At 31.5% G+C, this 26,765-nt stretch overlaps 2 protein-coding genes across 2 annotated transcripts in view; one reads left to right on the top strand and one right to left on the bottom strand.

The window, feature by feature from the left end:
- LOC141286736 (leucine-rich repeat-containing protein 2-like) overlaps positions 1–26,765 on the bottom strand; it is a 371,513-nt gene that overhangs the window by 98,080 nt on the left and 246,668 nt on the right. The window lies entirely within an intron of this gene.
- Positions 1–26,765, top strand: part of LOC141287780 (lipoxygenase homology domain-containing protein 1-like) — a 37,763-nt gene that overhangs the window by 1,163 nt on the left and 9,835 nt on the right. The window contains exons 2-13 of the mRNA XM_073819907.1: positions 275–439; positions 1,396–1,577; positions 7,938–8,054; positions 8,128–8,290; positions 10,917–11,071; positions 14,692–14,901; positions 16,465–16,591; positions 16,667–16,875; positions 21,659–21,844; positions 21,921–22,048; positions 24,127–24,244; positions 24,401–24,578. Coding sequence (XP_073676008.1) covers positions 275–439; positions 1,396–1,577; positions 7,938–8,054; positions 8,128–8,290; positions 10,917–11,071; positions 14,692–14,901; positions 16,465–16,591; positions 16,667–16,875; positions 21,659–21,844; positions 21,921–22,048; positions 24,127–24,244; positions 24,401–24,578 — 1,938 coding nt within the window. The remainder of the gene's footprint in view (positions 1–274; positions 440–1,395; positions 1,578–7,937; positions 8,055–8,127; positions 8,291–10,916; positions 11,072–14,691; positions 14,902–16,464; positions 16,592–16,666; positions 16,876–21,658; positions 21,845–21,920; positions 22,049–24,126; positions 24,245–24,400; positions 24,579–26,765) is intronic.

Here is a 26,765-nt window from a genome sequence, read left to right on the forward strand (position 1 = left end):
AAGTTTATTTGAGACCTGAATAAAGTGTTTTGGTAGTTGTAGTGCATTTTGAATGTGAAATGAACTGCTTTGCCAAGCTGAAAGTCAGTTAGGAGAATTGTATGAAGAGTTTTGCAAAAGTGGCCTAAGTATTGAGAAATGTGTCCTAGCGTCTGTAAAAAACTGTAAATGCAGCATCAAAGAGCTCTAAACTATCCCAGCTGAGGATTAAGGGACTATTTTTTCTCTTAGCAGGAGCATTGCTGGAAATGATTGGGGTCTGTGTGTTTTTCAGGAGGGTCAGCTGGTTGGTTTCTGGACTGGGTGGAGATTGATGCTCCTTCTCAAGGACAGAGGCTTCGTTTCCCATGTGGCCGCTGGCTGGACACAGGAGAAGATGATGGAGCCGTTGTCAGAGATCTGTATCCAGCGGATCTACAGACTGAACTTTACACGCCATGTAAGAAACTGTGAACCGCTTGGTTTACATTTGATGAGCATGCAGTGGTTTAGAACAAGATTCATTTACAGTATTTATTGTTTGCTTCCATTGAACACTTTTTAGCTTTTTCCTACAGAACAGTAAAATGTAATATTTGTTTTCTATTTGAATATATTTTAAAATGTAATTTATTCCTGTGATCAAAGCTGAGTATTGATGCTAAAAATTCAGCTTTGATCACAGGGATAAATTACATTCTAAAATATTTTCAAATGGAAAACAAATATTATTTTTTAAATGGTAAAATATTTCAAAATGTTACTGTTTTTGCTGCAATTTAGATCAAAAAAATGCAGCCTTTTGATGTTTTCAGAAAAAACAAGTCAAAACTAGATAAACTTGGCTTGAGAAAGTTTGAAAAGTTTAACAAGTTTAAAAAGTAAAAAAATAAAAATAAAAATAGGAAGTTTAAAAATATAAAAAATTTAAAAGTAAGTTGCTAACATGTTTCTAGCATGATTAGCAAGTTTCTAGCATGTTTGTAGCATGATTAGCAAGTTGTTAGCAAAGGAGTAGCTGTCAGAAATTTTAGTATCAGAAAAAGAATAATAATAATAAGTTTAAATAGTATTTCAGTAAGTTGGCTTTCTCAAGACAACTTAATTGAGTTTTTGCTTAGAACAAGCTAAATAATCTGCTAATACAAAATTATTTTTCTTACCCCATTGGCAGATTATTTAGCTTTTTTCAAGCAAAAATGCACTTAATTTTGACTTGTTTTTTCTGAAAACAAGACAATGATTTTTACTTGTCTAGAAAATCCTTCCTGATTTAAAAATTTTCAGATATTTTGACTGGAAACTAGACAAGTAACAAAAGCATTTTTTGCAGTGTGAAGTTTATGTGCAGTTTCATCTGTGGGTAAACAATCCCTATAAATAGATTTGAATAATGTATACGTCTTTTTCCTGTAGTCGTTCCCTATGAGATCACCACCTTCACGAGTGATGTGTTCGCTGCGGGGACAGATGCAGATGTTTTCATCGTTCTGTATGGTCAGAAGGGTCTGTGTACGCAGCAGAAGTACCTATGTGTGAACAAGAGGGAGCGACTCATGTACTTCGAGAGATCAGCAGAAGACATGTTTATAGTAGAGGTGAGCGTCACTCCATCATCATACTATGGCAAGCCTTTTGAGCCTAAAATAAACTAAGCTTTAATTAGGGCTGCACGATTAATCACATGAGATTGTGAGGCGTGCTTAGTCAATGAAGGCGGTACTTTGATTAGTAGTAAATCTCCATCACGTTAGTTCAGCTGGAGCGGCAATTAATACACAGAGCTGTAAATCACTGACAAGCTACGCCAAATTGCGCTCAAAATCGCATTCGATTATGAGCGCGATTTGGCAAAGGTTGTCAGTGATTTTCAGTGCATTTTCTTACTAGTAACAATTCCAATTACAAAGCTCTCTAATTCAATTACTAGACACAATTCCAATTACAGAGCTCTCTAATTCAATTCTTACTATTAACAGTTTAATTTACAGCACTCTATAATTCAATTTTTACTAGTAACAATTCAAGTTACAGAGCTCTCTAATTCAATTACTATTTACAATTCCAATTACAGAGCTCTATAATTCAATTCTTACTAGTAACAGTTTCAATTACAGCGCTCTATAATTCAATTCTTACTAGTAACAATTCCAATTACATAGCTCTATAATTCAATTCTTACTATTAACAGTTTCATTTACAGCACTCTATAATTCAATTTTTACTAGTAACAATTCAAGTTACAGAGCTCTCTAATTCAATTACTATTTATAATTCCAATTACAGAGCTCTATAATTCAATTCTTACTAGTAACAATTCCCAATTACAGAGCTCTATAATTCAATTCTTACTAGTAACAATTCCCAATTACAGAGCTCTATAATTCAATTCTTACTAGTAACAATTCCCAATTACAGAGCTCTATAATTCAATTCTTACTATTAACAGTTTAATTTACAGCACTCTATAATTCAATTTTTACTAGTAACAATTCAAGTTACAGAGCTCTCTAATTCAATTACTATTTACAATTCCAATTACAGAGCTCTATAATTCAATTCTTACTATTAACAGTTTAATTTACAGCACTCTATAATTCAATTTTTACTAGTAACAATTCAAGTTACAGAGCTCTCTAATTCAATTACTATTTACAATTCCAATTACAGAGCTCTATAATTCAATTCTTACTATTAACAGTTTAATTTACAGCACTCTATAATTCAATTTTTACTAGTAACAATTCAAGTTACAGAGCTCTCTAATTCAATTACTATTTACAATTCCAATTACAGAGCTCTATAATTCAATTCTTACTATTAACAGTTTAATTTACAGCACTCTATAATTCAATTCTTACTAGTAACAATTCCCAATTACATAGCTCTATAATTCAATTCTTACTATTAACAGTTTCATTTACAGCACTCTATAATTCAATTTTTACTAGTAACAATTCAAGTTACAGAGCTCTCTAATTCAATTACTATTTATAATTCCAATTACAGAGCTCTATAATTCAATTCTTACTAGTAACAATTCCCAATTACAGAGCTCTATAATTCAATTCTTACTAGTAACAATTCCCAATTACAGAGCTCTATAATTCAATTCTTACTAGTAACAATTCCCAATTACAGAGCTCTATAATTCAATTCTTACTATTAACAGTTTAATTTACAGCACTCTATAATTCAATTTTTACTAGTAACAATTCAAGTTACAGAGCTCTCTAATTCAATTACTATTTACAATTCCAATTACAGAGCTCTATAATTCAATTCTTACTATTAACAGTTTAATTTACAGCACTCTATAATTCAATTTTTACTAGTAACAATTCAAGTTACAGAGCTCTCTAATTCAATTACTATTTACAATTCCAATTACAGAGCTCTATAATTCAATTCTTACAAGTAACAATTCCAATTACATAGCTCTAATTCAATTCTTACTATTAACAGTTTCATTTACAGCACTCTATAATTCAATTTTTACTAGTAACAATTCAAGTTACAGAGCTCTCTAATTCAATTACTATTTATAATTCCAATTACAGAGCTCTATAATTCAATTCTTACTAGTAACAATTCCCAATTACAGAGCTCTATAATTCAATTCTTACTAGTAACAATTCCCAATTACAGAGCTCTATAATTCAATTCTTACTAGTAACAATTCCCAATTACAGAGCTCTATAATTCAATTCTTACTAGTAACAATTCCCAATTACAGAGCTCTATAATTCAATTCTTACTAGTAACAGTTTCAATTACAGCGCTCTATAATTCAATTCTTACTATTAACAATTCCCAATTACAGAGCTCTCTAATTCAATTACTATTTATAATTCCAATTACAGAGCTCCATAATTCAATTCTTACTAGTAACAATTCCCAATTACAGAGCTCTATGATTCAATTCTTACTAGTAACAATTCCCAATTACAGAGCTCTATAATTCAATTCTTACTAGTAACAATTCCCAATTACAGAGCTCTATAATTCAATTCTTACTATTAACAATTCCCAATTACAGAGCTCTATGATTCAATTCTTACTAGTAACAATTCCCAATTACAGAGCTCTATGATTCAATTCTTACTAGTAACAATTCCCAATTACAGAGCTCTATAATTCAATTCTTACTAGTAACAATTCCCAATTACAGAGCTCTATGATTCAATTCTTACTAGTAACAATTCCCAATTACAGAGCTCTATAATTCAATTCTTACTAGTAACAATTCCCAATTACAGAGCTCTATAATTCAATTCTTACTAGTAACAATTCCCAATTACAGAGCTCTATAATTCAATTCTTACTAGTAACAATTCCCAATTACAGAGCTCTATAATTCAATTCTTACTAGTAACAGTTTCAATTACAGCGCTCTATAATTCAATTCTTACTAGTAACAATTCCAATTACATAGCTCTATAATTCAATTCTTACTATTAACAGTTTCATTTACAGCACTCTATAATTCAATTTTTACTAGTAACAATTCAAGTTACAGAGCTCTCTAATTCAATTACTATGTACAATTCCAATTACAGAGCTCTCTAATTCAATTTTTACTAGTAACAATTCCAATTACAGAGCTCTATAATTAAATTCTTACTAGTAACAGCTTCAGTTACAGCGCTCTATAATTCATATATAGTTCGAGCTCTTTCAATCTGGTTTTAAGGCTGCTCACAGTACCGAATCAGCCCTTTTAAGAGTGTTAAATGACACATTTTTAGCCACTGATACAGGGGACTCCGTGGTCCTTGTTTTATCAGCTGCTTTTGACACTATCAACCATTCCATATTAATTAACAGGCTTGAATCTTTGGTTGGTCTCTCTGGCACAGTTTTAAAGTGGTTTCAGTCACTTCTGTCGGATAGGAAATATGGTGAGGCTAGGAGAATTCTTCTCTTCCACGTCCTCATTCCCCTGTGGTCTTCCTCAAGGTTCTGTCTTAGCTCCCACTTTATTTTCACTGTACATGCTACCTTTAGGCTCCATTTTTAGGAAACACGGGATGTCATTTCACTTTTATGCTGACGACACTCAAATCTATTTACCTTTTAAGAAAAACGATCCTCTGGCCATGAATGCTCTGTTGTCTTGCTTAGATGAAGTTAAATCTTGGTTATTTCAAAATTTCTTGTCTCTAAATGAAGAAAAAACTGAGGTGATAGTTTTCGGCCCATCAGATAATATGAAGGCCTCTGATTTTGACCTAGGACCTTTATCTGCTTTTAGGTCCTCACAGGTACGGAATTTGGGTGTCTTGCTGGATGACTCGCTAAAATTTGATAAACAAATTTCCACCGTGATTGGATCCAGTTTTTATCAGCTTCGCACACTTTCAAAAATTAAACATTTTCTCACCGATAAGACACTGGAGATGGCCATTCACGCTTTTATTACGTCGCGTCTGGACTATTGTAACTCTTTGTATTGTGGCATCTCTAAATCGCAAATTGCCCGTCTTCAATTGGTCCAGAACGCAGCTGCTAAGTTTCTTTTAAAAAAGAAAAAATGGGATCATGTCACTCCGCTTTTGAAGGACCTTCACTGGCTGCCTGTCCAATTCAGAATACATTTCAAAATTGTATTATTTGTTTTTAAATCGTTGCATCACCAAGCACCCACTTACCTATCCGAACTGCTCCACCAGTATATCCCTTTGAGAAGTCTGAGATCCTGCGGCCAGAATCTCCTTTTAATTCCACACTCTAGACTAAAGCGCAGAGGTGACCGGGCCTTTTCAGTAATTGGGCCTCGTCTTTGGAATGACTTGCCAGTTGAGATCAGAACGGCTCCTAGTCTGACTATTTTTAAATCACTTTTAAAAACTCATTTGTTTTCAATGGCCTATTAGGTCTTATTTTGTTTACTCCTTTTCTTAATTATGCGTCTTGTTTTCTTTTAATTTTTTCTTGTGGATGTTTCCAAGTGTAAAGCACTTTGGTCAGTCTTGCGGCTGTTGGAAATGTGCTATATAAATAAAGTAAACTAAACTAAACTAAGCTCTATAATTCAATTCTTACTAGTAACAGTTTCAATTACAGCGCTCTATAATTCAATTTTTACTAGTAACAATTTCAACTACAGAGGTCTCTAATTCAATTCTTACTAGTAACAATTCCAATTACAGAGCTCTATAATTCAATTCTTACTAGTAACAGTTTCAGTTACAGCGCTCTATAATTCAATTCTTACTAGTAACAATTCCAATTACATAGCTCTATAATTCAATTCTTACTATTAACAGTTTCATTTACAGCACTCTATAATTCAATTTTTACTAGTAACAATTCCAATTACAGAGCTCTATAATTCAATTTTTACTAGTAACAATTTCAACTATAGAGCTCTATAATTCAATTCTTACTATTAACAGTTTCATTTACAGCACTCTATAATTCAATTTTTACTAGTAACAATTCAAGTTACAGAGCTCTCTAATTCAATTACTATTTACAATTCCAATTACAGAGCTCTCTAATTAAATTTTTAACTAGTAACAATTCCAATTACAGAGCTCTATAATTCAATTATTACTAGTAACAGCTTCAATTACAGCGCTCTATAATTCAATTCTTACTTGTAACAGTTTCAATTACAGCGCTCTATAATTCAATTTTTACTAGTAACAATTTCAACTACAGAGGTCTCTATTTCAATTCTTACTAGTAACAATTCCAATTACAGAGCTCTATAATTCAATTTTTACTAGTAACAATTTCAACTATAGAGCTTTCTAATTCAGTTCTTACTAGTAAAAATAACAATTACACCGCTCTATAATTCAATTCTTACTATTAACAGTTTCATTTACAGCACTCTATAATTCAATTTTTACTAGTAACAATTGAAGTTACAGAGCTCTCTAATTCAATTTTACTAGTAACAATTTCAACTACAGAGGTCTCTAATTCAATTCTTACTAGTAACAGTTTCAGTTACAGCGCTCTATAATTCAAATTTTACCAGTAACAATTTCAACTATAGAGCTTTCTAATTCAATTCTTACTAGTAACAATTCCAATTACAGAGCTCTATAATTCAATTCTTACTAGTAACAGTTTCAATTACAGAGCTCTATAATTCAATTCTTACTAGTAACAGTTTCAATTGAAGAGCTCTATACTTCAATTTTTACTAGTAACAATTCAAGTTACAGAGCTCTCTAATTCAATTTTACTAGTAACAATTTCAACTACAGAGGTCTCTAATTCAATTCTTACTAGTAACAATTCCAATTACAGAGCTCTATAATTCAATTCTTACTAGCAACAGTTTCAGTTACAGCGCTCTATAATTCAAATTTTACCAGTAACAATTTCAACTATAGAGCTTTCTAATTCAATTCTTACTAGTAACAATTCCAATTACAGAGCTCTATAATTCAATTCTTACTAGTAACAGTTTCAATTACAGAGCTCTATAATTCAATTCTTACTAGTAACAGTTTCAATTGAAGAGCTCTATACTTCAATTTTTACTAGTAACAATTTCAACTATAGAGCTTTCTAATTCAATTCTTACTAGTAAAAATAACAATTACACCGCTCCATAATTAAATTTTTACTAGTAACAATTTCAACTATAGAGCTTTCTAATTCAATTCTTACTAGTAAAAATAACAATTACACCGCTCCATAATTAAATTTTTACTAGTAACAATTTCAACTACAGAGCTTTCTAATTTAATTTTTACTTGTAACAGTTTCATCTACAGAGCTCTATAATTCAATTTTCACTAGTAACAGTTTCAACTACAGAGCTCTCTAAATCAATTCTTAAAAATTGAATAATAGAGCTCTCTAAATGAATTGTTGCTTGCTAGTAAAAATGCAATTACGCCGAGTAACGCTTAGTATATTTTAGGCTAAAACGGCTTGCCATATCATACACCACTCTGTCACTCAACGCTGTGATTTTATTTCTCTCTGCCAAGTTGGAGGACATAGGGGACGTCATAGAGAAGATCCGCATCGGACACGATAACCAAGGGTCGAACCCCGGCTGGCATCTGGACAGAGTGGAAATCAGACGACTACTAAGGAAAGGGAAGGTAATATCTTTCAGCAGTAAATCATTTAGATGATAATAGAAAAGACTGATGTAGTGAACCGAACATTCTCCAGGGTTCGGAGACGACTATTTTCCCGTGTGAGCGCTGGCTGGCCAGATCCGAGGATGACGGCGAGACGGTGAGGGAGCTGGTGCCGTCAGAGATCATCACGGAGAAGCTGCTGAGAGACGGGACACTCAAACACAACGAGATCGAGGTGGAAGATGCTCTGGAGAGTATGTGACTGTCATACTGTATAGTATTAGGATTTCACTCCATGTATTTACATTTACATGTAGACATTTAGCAGATGCTTTAATCCAAAGCCACTTACAAAAGAAGACAATGGAAACAATCAAAATCAACAAAAGAGCAATAACATGCAAGTGCCATGACAAGTCTCATTTAGCCGCATTTAGTTTTTTAATCGTATAATAAATAAAAATAAAATAGAATAAAAAAAGAAAAAGCAAGCTAGTGTTAGAGGCCTAAAAATAGATAGATAGATAGAAGTCTATAACATACTTTGGTTAAAATTTCTCAGTGGAAGTGTAAAAAAAACACCCTTTTTAATATGTCAAAATCAGCCCTTTTTAGAGTGAGCTATTCTTTTGCATGTTCCTTTAAGTTCTAATGAGATTGAAAGTCTCTGCCATAGGATTATGAGCCGTAATGTTTACTTTAGCCATGTTTAGCCGCATTTAGCTGCGAAACTTGCTAACTAGCACATTATTAATGAGGCCATTTGCAAAGATGTATAAAAAAAACCTTCTACTCACTTCTGCTGTGGGTGAAGCTGCATCACGAATGATTCGCACAAACATAGATGCATATGTAGATCGGGATCGGCGCTTTCCTTTCAAAAACAAAAGTAACGTTTATCCTTTGGATCTTCTCGTGGCTCAGGTGTCAGGAGTAAATAAGGACCGCTATGTTCATTATTACATCCAACAAAAGAACACCTCAATCACTCAATCGGAGACATTCTTGTCTTCCTCTGCACCTGAGTCACACAATGGCGATCGGAGTCGGACTGTTTCAGCTCGGTGAGGGCGGGGCAAAGGTAAGGCGCTCATGTCAATCAACTATCGTGGGAGGGGCCTCTGTCTGTGTGTCATCACACCCACAAGAAGCTGAGAATGACCTAATTTTAAAAAGGGGATATTACTTTTAAAGATTAAAAAAAAATCACTGGGTGGATTTTTATCATTGTAGGGTGGTTGTGTACACCAGAATCTGCCAACACACATTAATGTTCAAACAACATGTAAAAGTGAGTTTTGCATCCGACGACCCCTTTAAGAAATCAAGCCGTAAGTAAATTAATAGAGAATAAGTCAAAAAGGGAAAGTTTTCTTTAAAGAATAGAATTAGAATAGAGGGTGCTAGAGTTAGAGGGACAAATAAAGATGGAAGAGATGTGTTTTTAGCCGATTCTTGAACATGTCTAAGGACTCAGCTGTTCAGATTGAGTTGGGCAGGTAATTTCATCAGAATGGTACATTTAATGTGAAAGTGATTTTGTGCCTCTTTGGGATGACACAATAATGCGCTGTTCACTTGCAAAATGCAAACTTCTAGAGGGCACATAAGTCTGAAATAATGAATTTAAGTACTGTAAAGGGGTGCAGAGCCAGTGGTGGTTTTGTGTGCTAACATTAATGCCTTGAATTTGATGCGAGCAGTTATTGGTAGCCAGTGCAAATTGATGAAGAAAAAAAATATCTGGATTAATTGTAAAGGTAAAGATCTGTTCACTCCAAAAGGTAAATTAATAAGTCTCAGACTGAAGGAAGTGCAACTGGTCTGCACCAGTGTTGTTTTCGTCAACGATGACGAAATCATTTCGTTGACGCCACTTTTTTTCATGACGATAACGAGACGATGACGAGATAAAAATGGCTCGTTGATGACTAAAACATGACGAGACGTGTGTGAGTTTTCGTTGACGAGACGAGAATAGACGAAAATGTTAGTGGGTGGTCCGTCAGACGTTTAAAATGCATGACATTTCTGCTTATTTTGCATGCCAATTAAAACCGAAAACGTATCTGCCGCTATGGCAAGCCGTTTTAGCATTCCATCCTTGTTTGTCTTTTATGTTTTAAAACATTCCTTCATTATTGTAATTATTGGTGAAAATAGTCGATCCGGAAGCTCACATTGTGTTGAACTATAGATCTGCTATTTTCAGAACTTACAAGTGACACTACCCAACAGCAAAATACTTACTGACCTACATTAATTTGTTAAAAGACTACTTTTTCCCCTTTTTTGACTAAAACTAGACTAAAACATTTTTGACTTTTCGTCGACTAAAACTAGACTAAAACCTTTTTGACTTTTCGTCGACTAAAATTGGACTAAAACTATCAGATATAGAAGTGACTAAAATTTGACTAAAACTATTAAGCATTTTAGTCAAAAAGACTAAGACTAAGACTAAATCTAAGATGGTTGTCAAAAACAACACTGGTTTGCACCTCACTCCCAATTTCTCTAAACACGGGTCTGGAGCAGTGCAAAAATGGGAAAACAAAGTAACTTGCATTACTTATTTGAAAAAGTACATTTTCAATCTATTTTCTTGTAATCCGTTACTTTACTAGTTACTTGAAAAACATAATCTGATTACGCAACTCACAACTCACATTACTTGTTATGCTGTATAGAAATAAATATGAAGAAATTTTAGTTTTAGTTAACAATATCAACACTTTTCAATTGAAAATATATGTCAGAATTCATGTCATGGTTTGTTTTTCATTATGACAGAATACTGTTGAAAGGCTGAAGTGGTGCATCACACCTGTTGATCTCTGCCGATCATTAACAGACGTGCACATGCTGATGTTTCTCCAGCTCACACGTATAAGGTGTCGGTGAGGACGGGCGACATGTACGGAGCCGGTACCGATGCCAATGTGTTTCTGAGCATCTACGGAGATCTGGGAGACACCGGAGAACGCAAGCTCAGCAAATCTGAGAGCAGCAGCAACAAGTTTGAGAGAGGAGCCGTAAGTCCTGAAACCGGTTTCACAATCACATACTCTTAAGGTCCTGTTTACACTGTCAGGTAAATGCAACCCAATTCCAATTTTTTGCTCATATGTGACACAGATGGGATCTGTTCTATGACAGTGTAAACAGGTAAAAAAACGCATGCATTTGGATATTTCGAAATTGGTTTCAGGCCTCATTCATATGTGGAAATAAATCAGACATAAATGGCATATGTGCCAATGCCACTGTCATGTAAACAGGCAGATCGGATTTTCTAAAGCATTGCGTTCTGTATACGTCATTAAAACTGCTACAATTTGGTACTTCTCCGCAGTTTAATGATGTCTTATGTTACCCTTGCTGGCAAAAGGAGTGTACATGCGCACAGGATATTTTTAGTTACAGGCAAAATGGTGAAAAAGTGAAAAATGTCGGTTGAGGTTTTCACAAAAGTGAGTTTATTAAGCCCTCGTCTAGTGTTCCCAAATGCTCCAAATAGTGATTAGACATCTAAAAGTTTATTTATTTGTACATTTACTGAGAGGATTAGCTTTTTTTCTGCTCGCTTCCTGTGCTGACTGTCATCCAAAGTGTGCGCATAACGCGCTTCCGACAGCACGCAAACCCAATAAATACACATATACACAGAATTACAGTATTTCCGTATTCAGGCAAACATAATCTATTCTGTCTTAACCCTCTGGGCCTCCTCGGTCATTTTTGACCGAAAAATTTTATGTTTTGAATTTTTAAAAATCGTAGCTTCATCAGAATGAGATGACACTTGGTGACTTTTGTTGCATCAGCTATGTGAGTACAAAAAAAAAAATCAGTGACATGATTCGGATATGTTAAAGGGTCAAAAAAAAATTAGTCACACTTGGCTCCTTCGCGGTCAAAAATGACCGACATAGGAAATGAATGGGAAATACGAAAAAATTTGATAATTCAGAGAATCTTTTGGTAATACAAGCTACAAATCAGCCACTGTGCTGAAAAGAAGTGTTCAGCAAGCAAGGACTGACACTCTAAAATAACAAAAGTACAGAACTGACACACACACACACACACACACACACAGACACACACACAGACACACAGAAATAAGCAGAAAAACGCAAAACCTGATATTTATCCAATCAAAAAATATCTAAACCTTGCCAAAAGTAATCTTTTAGAATGTCTGAATATATTTCTAAATGCAAAGCCTATTAAAATGAAGAAACAGTATAAAAAAAAAAAAAAAAAAAAAAAAAAAATAGGAATCCCAAAGCCCCTGTATATATGTATATAGGGAGATATAGGAGTTTACATGGCATTACACAAGTTTTTATTTTTTTATGCCACTAGATGGTGCAATTTTCACTTAAAAAAATGGATTTTAAATGCTTTTACTCCATTTTAATGTGAAATGTTGTATTTATTGAAAAATAATAAAAACATAATTAAATTAAAAAATATAATATAAAATATAATTCTAGTGGGAAAAAAATTGCTCATTAAAACTGTATAAATATTGCATAAATTCATAAAAAATGCTCAAAATTCTAAATAATAATTACAAAATATTATTGAACAAAAATGTATTTAATTGATTTTCCTGAAGAAAAAAAAAAAAAGTTACTTTTTAAGGCTTCGGTCACTTTTGACCGCGAGGGAGCCAAGTGTGACCCCTTAATGAGGAGGCCCAGAGGGTTAAGTGAACGCTTGGGGAATAACATCTGATGTGTAACATTATATTTGATTTGTGCATTACAGTATATCTGTCTCATGTTAATCTAACCATGAAAGAAAAGAGGGAATCACTCGATGCACTTCTTTAACTGCTTTTGTAGTTCTAATAATCAATTTATTTCTAATAAATAATGTTTTTCGCACATGAATGCTTTTGTTTAAATGTAAAATGATAAAGGTAATGCATTATTTCTTTCTTTCTAGGCTATACTGTTTTTTCGCATCTGTTCTCATTTATAATAGCAAAGATAAAATAAAAAATAGCCGTATTGTGATTATTAATATAGTAATTATTAATAAAACAAGAAATGGAGGAAAACTTTAATCTTTCTCATAATCAACTTCGCTGACTCTATCTTCAAACGGAGTCCAACAAATCATGCATCATATTTTTTTTAAATGTGTTAATTGTGACTCGTTTGGTCAGCACTGTTCACATATTATTCTCAGGAGGAAGCAGCACGTGAAAAGGAGGTAAACGACAACAACGCATGCGCGATGTTTAAGATGGTATGGCAAGTGTAAACGCATGAATCGAATATGGGTCACAATTGAAAGAACGTGTAAACAGACAGCCAAAGAAATCGGTTATAGGCAACAAATCAGAATTGGGCATCAAGACCTGTAGTGTATTAGCAGAAGGAAGGTCAGTTTTTTTTTTGTGTGTAGTGGTTTAAAGATTGCTTCAAAACAACTTTATTGATAAAGCTGAAAAGATATTATCATCCGTGAAGTCCATCAGACCTGTAACACGCTTCACTAACCATCAGACTTAATTTGTGACCCAATTTTTTTTTAAATTGAGATTTTTGCATCATCTAAAATAAGCTGAATCAGTAAGCTTTCTATTGATGTATGGTTTGTTAGGATAGGACCATATTTGGATTTGAACAACTGGAATCTGAGGGAGCCAAAAAATCAAAACATTGATAAAATCAATTTTAAAGTTGTCCAAATGAAGTTTTTAGCAATGCATATAACTAAACAAAAATGAAGTTTTGATATATTTACGGTTGGAAATTTACTTAATATCCTAATGATTTTTAGTATTAAAAAAAAACTTTGACAAAAACATTTTGACCCTTCAGGATAGGGCTGTGCAATTAATCGAAATTCAGATTTTGGCTTCAAACGATTATGAAAATACAATAATCGAGATAAAATGATTATTGCTCTTTCGCTCCTCTACAAAAGCCCAACTTCACATGCAAATCAGTAAAATCATGTAAGGTGACTTGCATAAAATGGGACATGCTTGATTTATTAATGTATATGTGATGTTGTGTTTTTAAAAGCACGAAAGAGAATTTGTGCTGTTCTGTGTATGCCTTCAGAGAAGAAAGAGAACGTTTAGCTTAAGATGCGTACCTGAACACTCAAATACATGCAAATATATGTCAAAATGCGGCGTTTGGTGATTATTCGTGTAAACCTTCCTAAGTTATGTCTCACATTGACGTAAAAAGTTGAGAATGAAAATCCGTGTGTAACAGTATATTGGATCCGTGCAGCTCTTAAAGCGGCCACAAGTAATATTCCTTCTGCCGTCTCTGTGCTTAATGTTCATCAAAAGACAAAGACAAAATCACTCACTGCTCTTGACGATGGGACTTTTGTAGTTTTTTATAAGAAACAAAGCATGTTTAATTCTTACATTGAAGACTTTGCCTTTTATTTTACATTCAATTGTTTACATTCAATTTCCCACAAAAAAAGTGTTTCATTTGTATCTTTTTTTTTTAATTGTATTGCTATCTTTAAATTAATCAATCATATAAGGTTCCGACACACTCATAATCGTGTTAAATAATCGTGATTACAATATTGACCAAAATAATCGTAATTTTTGCCATAATCGAGCAGCCCTACTTCAGGATTCACAGCAGCTGTTTGTGTGCAGGTTGACAAGTTCAGCATTGAAGCTGTGGATCTGGGTCAGGTCTATAAGATCAGAATCCGGCATGATAATTCTCTGGCTGGAGCCGACTGGTATCTGGATCAGGTGGAGGTGGTGGACGTGGAGACAGAAGAGGTCTACATGTTCCTGTGTGAACGCTGGCTCTCCATTAAGAAAGAGGACAAGCGCATCGAGAGGACCTTCTTTGTCAAGGTGATTTGTCAAATCTCAATTAAAGGATTACTTCACTCCCATCTCCTTTTCTCCTCCAACTTCAAAATCATCCCACATCGCTGCAGAAGTATATGTGACCCTGGACCACAAAACCAGTCATAAGGTTAAATTTAACAAAACTGAGATTATACATCATATGAAAGCTCAATAAATAAGCTTTCTATTGATGTATGGTTTGTTAGGATCGGACAATATTTGACTGAGATACATCTATTTGAAATCAGAAATCTGAGGATGCAAAGAAAATCAAAAAGACTGAGAAAATCACCTTTAAAGTTGTCCAAATTAGGTTCTTAACAATGCATATTACGAATCAAAAATTACATTTTGATATGTTTACAGTAGGAATTTTACAAAAAATCTTCATGGAACATGAACTTTACTTAATTTCTTAATGATTTTTGGCATAAAAGAAAAATCAAAAATTTTGACCCATGCAATGTATTTTTGGCTATTGCTACAAACAAACCCCAGCGACTTAAGACTGGTTTTGTGGTCCAGGGTCACATATACACTGTGTTTACAAAAAAAAAAAAAAAAAAAAAAAGAATCAGCCACTTGATTGAATGAATTGAATTGAATTTCTCTGTTGAATCAAAATATTTCATTCTAAAGATACTTTTTTGTAATATCTATTTAATGCTTTTCTGATTTAACATACATTACCAGACAAAAACTTTTTGGACAGTAAGATGTTTAATGTTTTTTATAAGTCTCTTCTGCTCACCAAACCTGCATTTATTTGATCCAAAGTACAGCAAAAAAAAAAAAAAAAAAAAAAAAAAATTGGTTTTCTAATTGAATATATTTTAAAATCTACTGTAAATCATTCCTGTGACTTCAGAATTTTCAGCATCATTACTACAGTCTTCAGTGTCACATGATCCTTCAGATATCATTCTAATATTCTGATTTGCTGCTTAAAAAAATGTATTCTTATTAAAATATTATGTTAAAAAACAGCTGAGTAGAATTTTTTTCAGGTTTCTTTGATGAATATAAAGTTCAGAAGAACTGCATTTATCTGAAATAGATTTTTTGTAACATTGTTAATGTCTTTATCTTCACTTTTTCTCAATTTAAAGCATCCTTGCTAAATAAAAGTATTAATTTCTACAGTTTCTTTAAAATTATACTGACTATTAGTATAATAGTATAACTATTTTTATTCATCAAGGAATCCTGAAAAAATGTACTAAACCATTTCAAATATTGATAATAATAAATGTTTCTTGAGCAGCAAATCAGAATATTAGATTGATTTCTGAAGGATCATGTGACACTGAAGACTGGAGTAATTATGCTGAAAATCAGCTTTGATCACAGAAATAAATTACATTTTAAAATATATTCAAATATAAAAGTTATTTTAAATAGTTAAAATATCTTTTAAAACTTTTGACTGGTAGTGTAATAATGACTTTGACTTTTGGCGTAATTTCTCAGCCAAAATTGATGTGCATTTGGCAGTTATTGGGTAAAAATTTTTGAAAGAAACTTAAAGTTAACGCACATAATTCACTGTTGTGTTTTTTTTCTTAGGGATACGAGGGTGAGAGGAACCCTCAGAATGCAAAGAAGACCATGCAGAACTCTAAAGCAGGTTTGGACAGCAACATGAACAAGAAGAAGAAGAAGAAAAAGGCTGTTATTATGGAGGAGGGTCCAAGTAAGATGATGCTTTACTTACTTTATTACATGCTTTATTATAAATATGGCTTTTCTAATGTCTTAATTTTGGCAGTGATCCCGTACCACTTTACCGTGTCCACCGGAGACGATCGTGACGGCAGCACCACCAGTCGGGTTTACGTTATCATCATGGGGCCCAACGATTTAGAAACGGAGCGACTCTGGCTGGATCTCACTGATGGGAAGACATGCTTTGCTGCAGGAGGAATGGAGCACTTTATGTGCTACGGATTAGATGTGGGCGAGATCAAGAGAGTTGAGGTGAAACTCAAAATACTACGAGAGTAAAGTCGAAACACTACGAGATTACAGTCAAAGTACTACGAGAACAAAGCCGAAATACTAAGAGAGTAAAGTCGAAACACTACGAGAACAAAGTCGAAATACTACGAGATTACAGTCAAAATACTACGAGAACAAAGCCGAAATACTAAGAGAGTAAAGTCGAAACACTACGAGAATACAGTCGAAATACTACGAGATTACAGTCAAAATACTACGAGAACAAAGCCGAAATACTAAGAGAGTAAAGTCGAAACACTACGAGATTACAGTCAAAATACTACGAGAACGAAGTTGAAATACTACAAGAATAAAGTCGAAATGCTACAAGAATAAAGTCAAAATGCTACGAGAATTAAGTCGAAATACTACAAGAATAAAAGTCGAAATGCTACGAGAATAAAGTCGAAATACTACGAGAGTAAAGTCGAAATACTACGAGAATAAAGCCAAAATACTACGAGAATAAAGTCGAAATACTACGAGAATAAAGTCGAAATACTACGAGAATAAAGCCCAAATACTACGAGAATAAAGTCGAAATACTACGAGAATAAAGTCGAAATACTACGAGAATAAAGCCGAAATACTACAAGAATAAAGTCGAAATACTAAGAGAATAAAGTCGAAACGCTACGAGAATAAAGTCGAAACGCTATGAGAATAAAGCCGAAACACTACGAGAATAAAGTCGAAACACTACGAGAATAAAGTCGAAACACTACGAGAATAAAGTCGAAACACTACGAGAATAAATTCGAAATACTACGAGAATAAAGTCGAAATACTACGAGAATAAAGTCAAAATGCTACGAGAATTAAGTCGAAATACTACAAGAATAAAGTCGAAATACTACGAGAATAAAGCCGAAATACTACAAGAATAAAGTCGAAATACTAAGAGAATAAAGTCGAAACGCTACGAGAATAAAGTCGAAACGCTATGAGAATAAAGCCGAAACACTACGAGAATAAAGTCGAAACACTACGAGAATAAAGTCGAAACACTACGAGAATAAAGTCGAAACACTACGAGAATAAATTCGAAATACTACGAGAATAAAGTCGAAATACTACGAGAATAAAGTCAAAATGCTACGAGAATTAAGTCGAAATACTACAAGAATAAAGTCGAAATACTACGAGAATAAAGTCGAAATACTACGAGAATAAAGCCAAAATACTACGAGAATAAAGTCGAAATACTATGAGAATAAAGTTGAAATACTACGAGAATAAAGCCGAAATACTACAAGAATAAAGTCGAAATACTAAGAGAATAAAGTCGAAACGCTACGAGAATAAAGTCGAAACGCTATGAGAATAAAGCCGAAATACTACGAGAGTAAAGTCGAAACACTACGAGAATAAAGTCGAAATATTAAGAGATTACAGTCAAAATACTACGAGAACAAAGCCGAAATACTACGAGAATAAAGCCGAAATACTACGAGAGTAAAGTCGAAACACTACGAGAACAAAGTCGAAATACTAAGAGATTACAGTCAAAATACTACGAGAACAAAGCCGAAATACTACGAGAATAAAGTCGAAATACTACGAGAATACAGTCAAAGTACTACAAGAGTAAAGTCGAAATACTAGGAGATTAAAGACGAAATACTACGAGAATAAAGTCGAAATACTGCGAGAATAAAGTCGAAACGCTACGAGAATAAAGTCGAAATACTACGAGAATACAGTCAAAATACTACAAGAGTAAAGTCGAAATACTACAAGAGTAAAGTCGAAATACTACGAGAATAAAGTCGAAATACTAAGAGAATAAAGTCGAAATACTACGAGAATAAAGTCGAAATACTACGAGAATAAAGTCGGAATACTACGAGAATAAAGTCGAAATACTACGAGAATAAAGTCGAAATACTGCGAGAATAAAGTCGAAATACTACGAGAATAAAGTCGAAATACTACGAGAATAAAGTCGAAATACTACGAGAATAAAGTCGAAATACTACGAGAATACAGTCGAAATACTACGAGAATACAGTCAAAATACTACAAGAGTAAAGTCGAAATACTACAAGAGTAAAGTCGAAATACTACGAGAATAAAGTCGAAATACTACGAGAATAAAGTCGAAATACTACGAGAATAAAGTCGAAATACTACGAGAATAAAGTCGAAATACTACAAGAGTAAAGTCGAAATACTACAAGAGTAAAGTCGAAATACTACGAGAATAAAGTCGAAATACAACGAGAATAAAGTCGAAATACTACGAGAATAAAGTCGAAATATTACGAGAATACAGTCAAAATACTACAAGAGTAAAGTCGAAATACTACAAGAGTAAAGTCGAAATACTACGAGAATAAAGTCGAAATACTACGAGAATAAAGTCGAAATACTACGAGAATAAAGTCGAAATACTACAAGAGTAAAGTCGAAATACTACGAGAATAAAGTCGAAATACTACGAGAATAAAGTCGGAATACTACGAGAATAAAGTCGAAATACTACGAGAATAAAGTCGAAATACTACGAGAATAAAGTCGAAATACTACGAGAATACAGTCGAAATACTACGAGAATACAGTCAAAATACTACAAGAGTAAAGTCGAAATACTACAAGAATAAAGTCGAAATACTACGAGAATAAAGTCGAAATGCTACGAGAATAAAGTCGAAATACTGCGAGAATAAAGTCGAAACGCTACGAGAATAAAGTCGAAATACTACGAGAATAAAGTCGAAATACTACGAGAATAAAGTCGGAATACTACGAGAATAAAGTCGGAATACTACGAGAATAAAGTCGAAATACTACGAGAATAAAGTCGAAATACTACGAGAATAAAGCCAAAATACTACGAGAATAAAGCCGAAATACTACGAGAATAAAGTCGAAACACTACGAGAATAAAGTCGAAATACTACGAGAATAAAGTCGAAATACTACGAGAATAAAGTCGAAATACTACGAGAATAAAGTCGAAATACTACGAGAATAAAGCCAAAATACTACGAGAATAAAGTCGAAATACTACGAGAATAAAGTCGAAATACTACGAGAATAAAGCCAAAATACTACGAGAATAAAGTCGAAATACTACGAGAATAAAGTTGAAATACTACGAGAATAAAGCCGAAATACTACAAGAATAAAGTCGAAATACTAAGAGAATAAAGTCGAAACGCTACGAGAATAAAGTCGAAACGCTATGAGAATAAAGCCGAAATACTACGAGAATAAAGCCGAAATACTACGAGAGTAAAGTCGAAACACTACGAGAATAAAGTCGAAATATTAAGAGATTACAGTCAAAATACTACGAGAACAAAGCCGAAATACTACGAGAATAAAGCCGAAATACTACGAGAGTAAAGTCGAAACACTACGAGAACAAAGTCGAAATACTAAGAGATTACAGTCAAAATACTACGAGAACAAAGCCGAAATACTACGAGAAGAAAGTCGAAATACTACGAGAATACAGTCAAAGTACTACAAGAGTAAAGTCGAAATACTAGGAGATTAAAGACGAAATACTACGAGAATAAAGTCGAAATACTGCGAGAATAAAGTCGAAACGCTACGAGAATAAAGTCGAAATACTACGAGAATACAGTCAAAATACTACAAGAGTAAAGTCGAAATACTACAAGAGTAAAGTCGAAATACTACGAGAATAAAGTCGAAATACTACGAGAATAAAGTCGAAATACTACGAGAATAAAGTCGAAATACTACGAGAATAAAGTCGGAATACTACGAGAATAAAGTCGAAATACTACGAGAATAAAGTCGAAATACTACGAGAATAAAGTCGAAATACTACAAGAGTAAAGTCGAAACACTACGAGAATAAAGTCGAAACACTACGAGAATAACGTCGGAATACTACGAGAATAAAGTCGAAATACTACGAGAATAAAGTCGAAATACTACGAGAATAAAGTCGAAATACTACGAGAATAAAGTCGAAATACTACGAGAATAAAGTCGGAATACTACGAGATTAAAGTCGGAATACTACGAGAGTAAAGTCGAAATACTACGAGAATAAAGTCGAAATACTACGAGAATAAAGTCGAAATACTACGAGAATAAAGTCGAAATACTACGAGAATACAGTCAAAATACTACAAGAGTAAAGTCGAAATACTACGAGAATAAAGTCGAAATACTACGAGAATAAAGTCGAAATACTACGAGAATAAAGTCGGAATACTACGAGAATAAAGTCGAAATACTACGAGAATAAAGTCGAAACGCTACGAGAATAAAGTCGAAATACTACGAGAATACAGTCAAAATACTACGAGAATACAGTCAAAATACTACAAGAGTAAAGTCGAAACACTACGAGAATAAAGTCGAAACACTACGAGAATAAAGTCGAAATACTACGAGAATAAAGTCGAAATTCTATGAGAGTAAAGTCGAAATACTACGAGAATAAAGTCAAAATACTACTCAAACAAAGTCAAAATGTGACAAGAACAAAGACAAAAAAAATGAAACATCTAAAATTCAAATCTAAATAAATCTAAAATTTCCAGATTTATAAAAATATATAAAAACTAAAACAAAACTAAAAGCATTTGTTACTTATAAACATCACCGGAAATAAAACTAAATAGTTGCCAAAGCAAAAAATATAAAAATATAAAAATAAATTTTGCATGTTAAACCTGATGCAGAAACACCTCAGACATCATTGTGCAAATGATCATCAGTGCCAGCAGTTGATTGTCATTGAATTCACTCTCCAGTCGCGATGTTTTGTCCTCAGTTGGGTCATAACGGAGCGACTCCCGAGAGCTGCTGGTTGGTGGATGCGCTGTCGGTGGCTGTTCCCACTAAAGGCATTCAGTACAACTTCCTTTGCAAGTGCTGGCTGGCCAAAGACAGAGGAGACGGTCTGACGGCCAGAGTCTTCAACATACTGGACGCCACCACCATCGGCATCATTCGGAAGGTCCAGACTCTCGTTTAAGTGCATGACTCCTGGTTTGTGTGTGGATTGTAGGTCTCATTTTCTGGCTGTTGTTCAGGTGGTTTATGAGGTGACGGTGGTCACAGGTGACACTCAGAACGCAGGAACAGACACCAATATCTTCATAACCGTGTTTGGGGCCAACGGGAGCATGGAGGAGATGCTGCTCGCTAAACATGAGGACAGGTACTCATTTACCAGAATCCATATTGGTGATATATAGGAGAAACACAGGGATATTTTATTATCATTTATAATATACTATTATGGTTTTTGTTTATATTTTGAATTGGATTTTATTTGGATATTTTATATTTTATATCTGTTTAATTTTAATTTTAGAAAAAGTTTTTGTATTTTTTTTTTTTTGTCATTTTTAAATTTATGTTTTTTTTTATTTAATTTTTTTTTGTTTTAGTTATATTTAGTTCATCAAATGTGAAATGTTTATTAGGCTAAAATAAAAAAAGTTAAGTTTTTTTTTCAGTTAAAATTTATTTTATTTTAAGTGACAATTTTTTTAATATATTTTGAATTCGTTTTTTTTTATATTTTCCATTTTCATTTTAAATGTACAATTATTGTAATTTTGTTGAGGTTTATTAGTTTTTTATATATATCTATATAGTTTATTCATTTTTTAAATTTGTTAATTTTTTCAAGAAACAAAAATGTTTATTTCATTTAAGACTTTTTTATAATTTTTTTATATATATTGAAATAGCTTTCATTTTTTTGTATTTATAAATTAATTTATTTTATTTTATTTCAGTTATTTCATTTTTTGAATTAGTTTTATTTATATTTTCATTGTAATTTTAAAGTTACAATTATAGTAATTTTGTTGGTTTTTTGTCATGTTTATTAGGTTTAAAAAAAAATATCTATATAGTTTTTATTCACTGATTTTTCTTTTTTTTTTATGTAAATGTGAAATGTTGCCTTGACAACTAGCTGAAATAAAACATGAATAAATTTGTTTTATTTCAGTTAACATTTATTTTATTTCAAGTAACAATTTTGTTTTTCATTTTTATTTTTTTATGAAAATTGAGAAATGTTGCCTTGACAACTGGCTAAAATTTTTTTTTATTTTAAGCTACACAATTTTTTATTGTTTGATTTTTAAATATTTTGAATTATTTTTTATTTATATTTTTCATTTTCATTTTCAAGTTACATTTATAGTCATTTATTTGTTGGGTTTTTGTCATGTTTATTCGTTTTTTATATATATATCTATATATATTTTTGTTTTATTATTAAAAGAGAAATGTTTCTTTGACAAGACAAGTAGCTGAAATTAAAAATTAATCTTATTTTATTTTATTTCAGTTAACATTTATTTCAAGTAACAAAAGTAGTTTACAAGTTTATTTAATTTAAGACTTTTTTATACTTTGTTTTTTTATATATTGAAATAGCTTTAATTTTTTGTATTTCCAAATTAATTTTATTTCAGTTATTTCATATTTTGAATAAGTTTTATTCATATTTTCCATTTTCATTGTAATTTTAAAGTTACAATTATATTCATTATGTTGGGTTTTGTCATGTTTATTAGGGTTTTTTTAATATCTATATAGTTTTTATTAATTTTTATTTGATGATTTTTTTTCTTTTTTATTTCAGTTAACATTTGTTTTATTTCAAATAGCAATTTTGGTGTAATTTTTTTTATTTTTTAATGAAAATGAGAAATGTTGCCTTGACAACTAGCTGAAATAAAAAAAATTAATCTTATTTTATTTCAGTTAACATTTATTTTATTTCAAGTAACAAAAATAGTTTACATGTTTATTTTATTTAAGACGCTTTCATAGTTTGTTTTTTTATATATTTTGAAATAGCTTTCATTTTTTGTATTTCGAATTAGTTTTATACATATTTTCCAAAAATGAAATTTAAAGTTAAAATTATAGTAATTTTGTCACGTTTATTAAGTTTTTAAAATATCTATATAGTTTTTATTTATTTTTATTTGGTTTTTTTTTAAATGAAAATTAGTTACTTTTTTATACTTGAAAATGAAAATGAGAAATAAAATTAAATATTTTAGTTATTATCATTATTTTTAGTAGTTTGCACTTTTAAAATCTTTTAAATATAACTACATAGATTTTTATTTTTATTCAAGTTTTAGTTATTTGACATCAAGACATTAGAAGTTAAACTAAATGAAATTGAGAAATGTTGCTTTGTCAACTAGTTTTATAGTTATGGTTTTAGTTTTATTTAACGCTAATAACCCTGGTTTGTGTTAGGTTTGAAAGAGGACAGGAGGACACATTTAACCTGGAGATCGATGACATCGCACCCCTAAAAAAGCTCCGCGTTCGCATCGACGGTTCAGGAAGTCGTCCCGATTGGTTCCTCGACAAGGTCAGTCTGTGATACGAACGTCTAATGAAACCCGAGCAGCTCACGTCCTGTTCGGACTCAAATCTGGGAGGTTCTCAGGTTAATCACAACACACTGAATTCAACTCATTAAAGACACGACTATAAACACGCTGCTTGTTCCTGTCACATGACCCAGATCATCATGAGAAACCTGAGCACGGAGGAGGTGTACGTTTTCACCTACGAGGAGTGGCTCTCCAAGACCAAAGGACCCAAGAGGACCAAGGTCTGTGAGCTTCCTGCGGTCGTAGACGACGAGGAGATGGTGGAGAAAACCACATACACCATCCAGGTTAAAACCAGCGACGTCGCCGGTAGGTGTGCCAGTCATTAAACACATTACATTTTAGACATGCTAATAAAAATGGAAAATATATCAATAAACACTAATTCAAAATGCAAAAAAAGTAAAATTATGTGTAATATCAAATAATAAAATAGCAACTTTTTCATTTAGTTTAACTTCATAAACTAAAATAACTTAACTTCAATTGAGACTAAAACTCAATAAAAAAAGTTTAAACTTTTTTTAAATAGGTAATAAAAATAGCAAACACACACAATTTCCATTACTTTATCTAAAATTTAAATGGAAAATATATATATATATAAACACTAATTCAGACTTTAAAAAAAAGTCTTTACTTGAAATGAAATCAAATAAAAAACATTTTATGTTAGTTTGATGCCAAGGCAGCCTTTCTCATTTTTATTTCGTTTAACTCAAATACTAAAATACCTTAAACTAAAACTGAAATAAAAGAAAAAAAAACACACTAGAGCTAATAAAAATAACAAACACACACACAAAACAAAATGTCCATTACTTAAATTAAAATAGAAAATAAAAACTAATAAAAAAAAATGTAAAAATGTCTTTATGTAATGTAATGAAATAAAATAAAAATAAAAAACGTACTGTATTTTAGTTTGATGCCAAGACAAAATTTCTCATGTGCTAAAATAACTTAAATAAAAATAATTGATTTTTTTTTTTTTTTTTATGTTTGGACATATTAAAAAACACATCATTACTACCTAAAATTAAAATGAAAATATTAAAATAAAAACTAATTCAAAATTTAAAAACATGTCTTTACTTGTAATTAAGTGTAATTAAATAAAATATTTCAACTATATATACTAAAATACATTTACATTTTAGACATGCTAATAAAAATGGAAAATATAAAAATAAACACTAATTCAAAATGTAAAAAAATAAGTTTTACTTGAAATAAAGTAAAATTATGTGTAATATCAAATAAAAAAAAATAGCTTGATGCGAAAGCAACATTGTCATTTAGTTTAACTTCATATACTAAAATAACTTAACTTCAATTGAGACTAAAACTCAATTAAAAAAAAGTTTAAACTTTTTGTAAATAGGTAATAAAAATAGCAAACACACACACACACACAATTTCCATTACTTTATCTAAAATTAAAATGGAAAATATAAATATAAACACTAATTCAAACTTAAAAAAAAGTCTTTACTTAAAAAAAAAAAAAAAAATTAAAAAACATATTTTATTTTAGTTTGATGCCAAGGCAGCCTTTCTCATTTTCATTTCGTTTAACTTCAAATACTAAAATACCTTAAACCAAAATAAAAGAAAAAAACACACTAGAGCTAGTAAAAATAACAAACACACACACACAAAACAAAATGTCATTACTTAAATTAAAATAGAAAATATGAAAATAAAAACTAATAAATTTTTTTTAAAATGTCTTGACTTGAAATAAAGTGAAATGTAATGAAATAAAATAAAAATAAAAAACGTACTGTATTTTAGTTTGATGCCAAGACAACATTTCTCATATGCTAAAATAACTTAAATAATTTTTTTTTTAAGTTTAGACATATTAAAAAACACATCATTACTACCTAAAATTAAAGCGAAAATATTAAAATAAAAACTAATTCAAAATTTGAAAACATGTCTTTACTTGTAATTAAGTGTAATTAAATAAAATATTTCAACTATATATACTAAAATACATTTACATTTTAGACATGCTAATAAAAATGGAAAATATAAAAATAAACACTAATTCAAAATGTAAAAAAATAAAAGTTTTTACTTGAAATAAAGTAAAATTATGTGTAATATCAAATAAAAAATAGCAACATTGTCATTTAGTTTAACTTCATATACTAAAATAACTTAACTTCAATTGAGACTAAAACTCAATAAAAAAAGTTTACACTTTTTTTAAATAGGTAATAAAAATAGCAAACACACACACAATTTCCATTACTTTATCTAAAATTAAAATGGAAAATATAAATATAAACACTAATTCAAACTTTAAAAAAAAGTCTTTACTTGAAATAAAATAAAATAAAAAACATTTTATGTTAGTTTGATGCCAAGGCAGCCTTTCTCATTTTTATTTCGTTTAACTTCAAATACTAAAATACCCTAAACTAAAACCAAAATAAAAGAAAAAAAAACACACTAGAGCTAATAAAACAAACAAACACACACACA

The sequence above is a fragment of the Garra rufa genome, chromosome 15 (genome assembly GCF_049309525.1).
Source record: "Garra rufa chromosome 15, GarRuf1.0, whole genome shotgun sequence".
Lineage (NCBI taxonomy): Eukaryota > Metazoa > Chordata > Actinopteri > Cypriniformes > Cyprinidae > Garra > Garra rufa.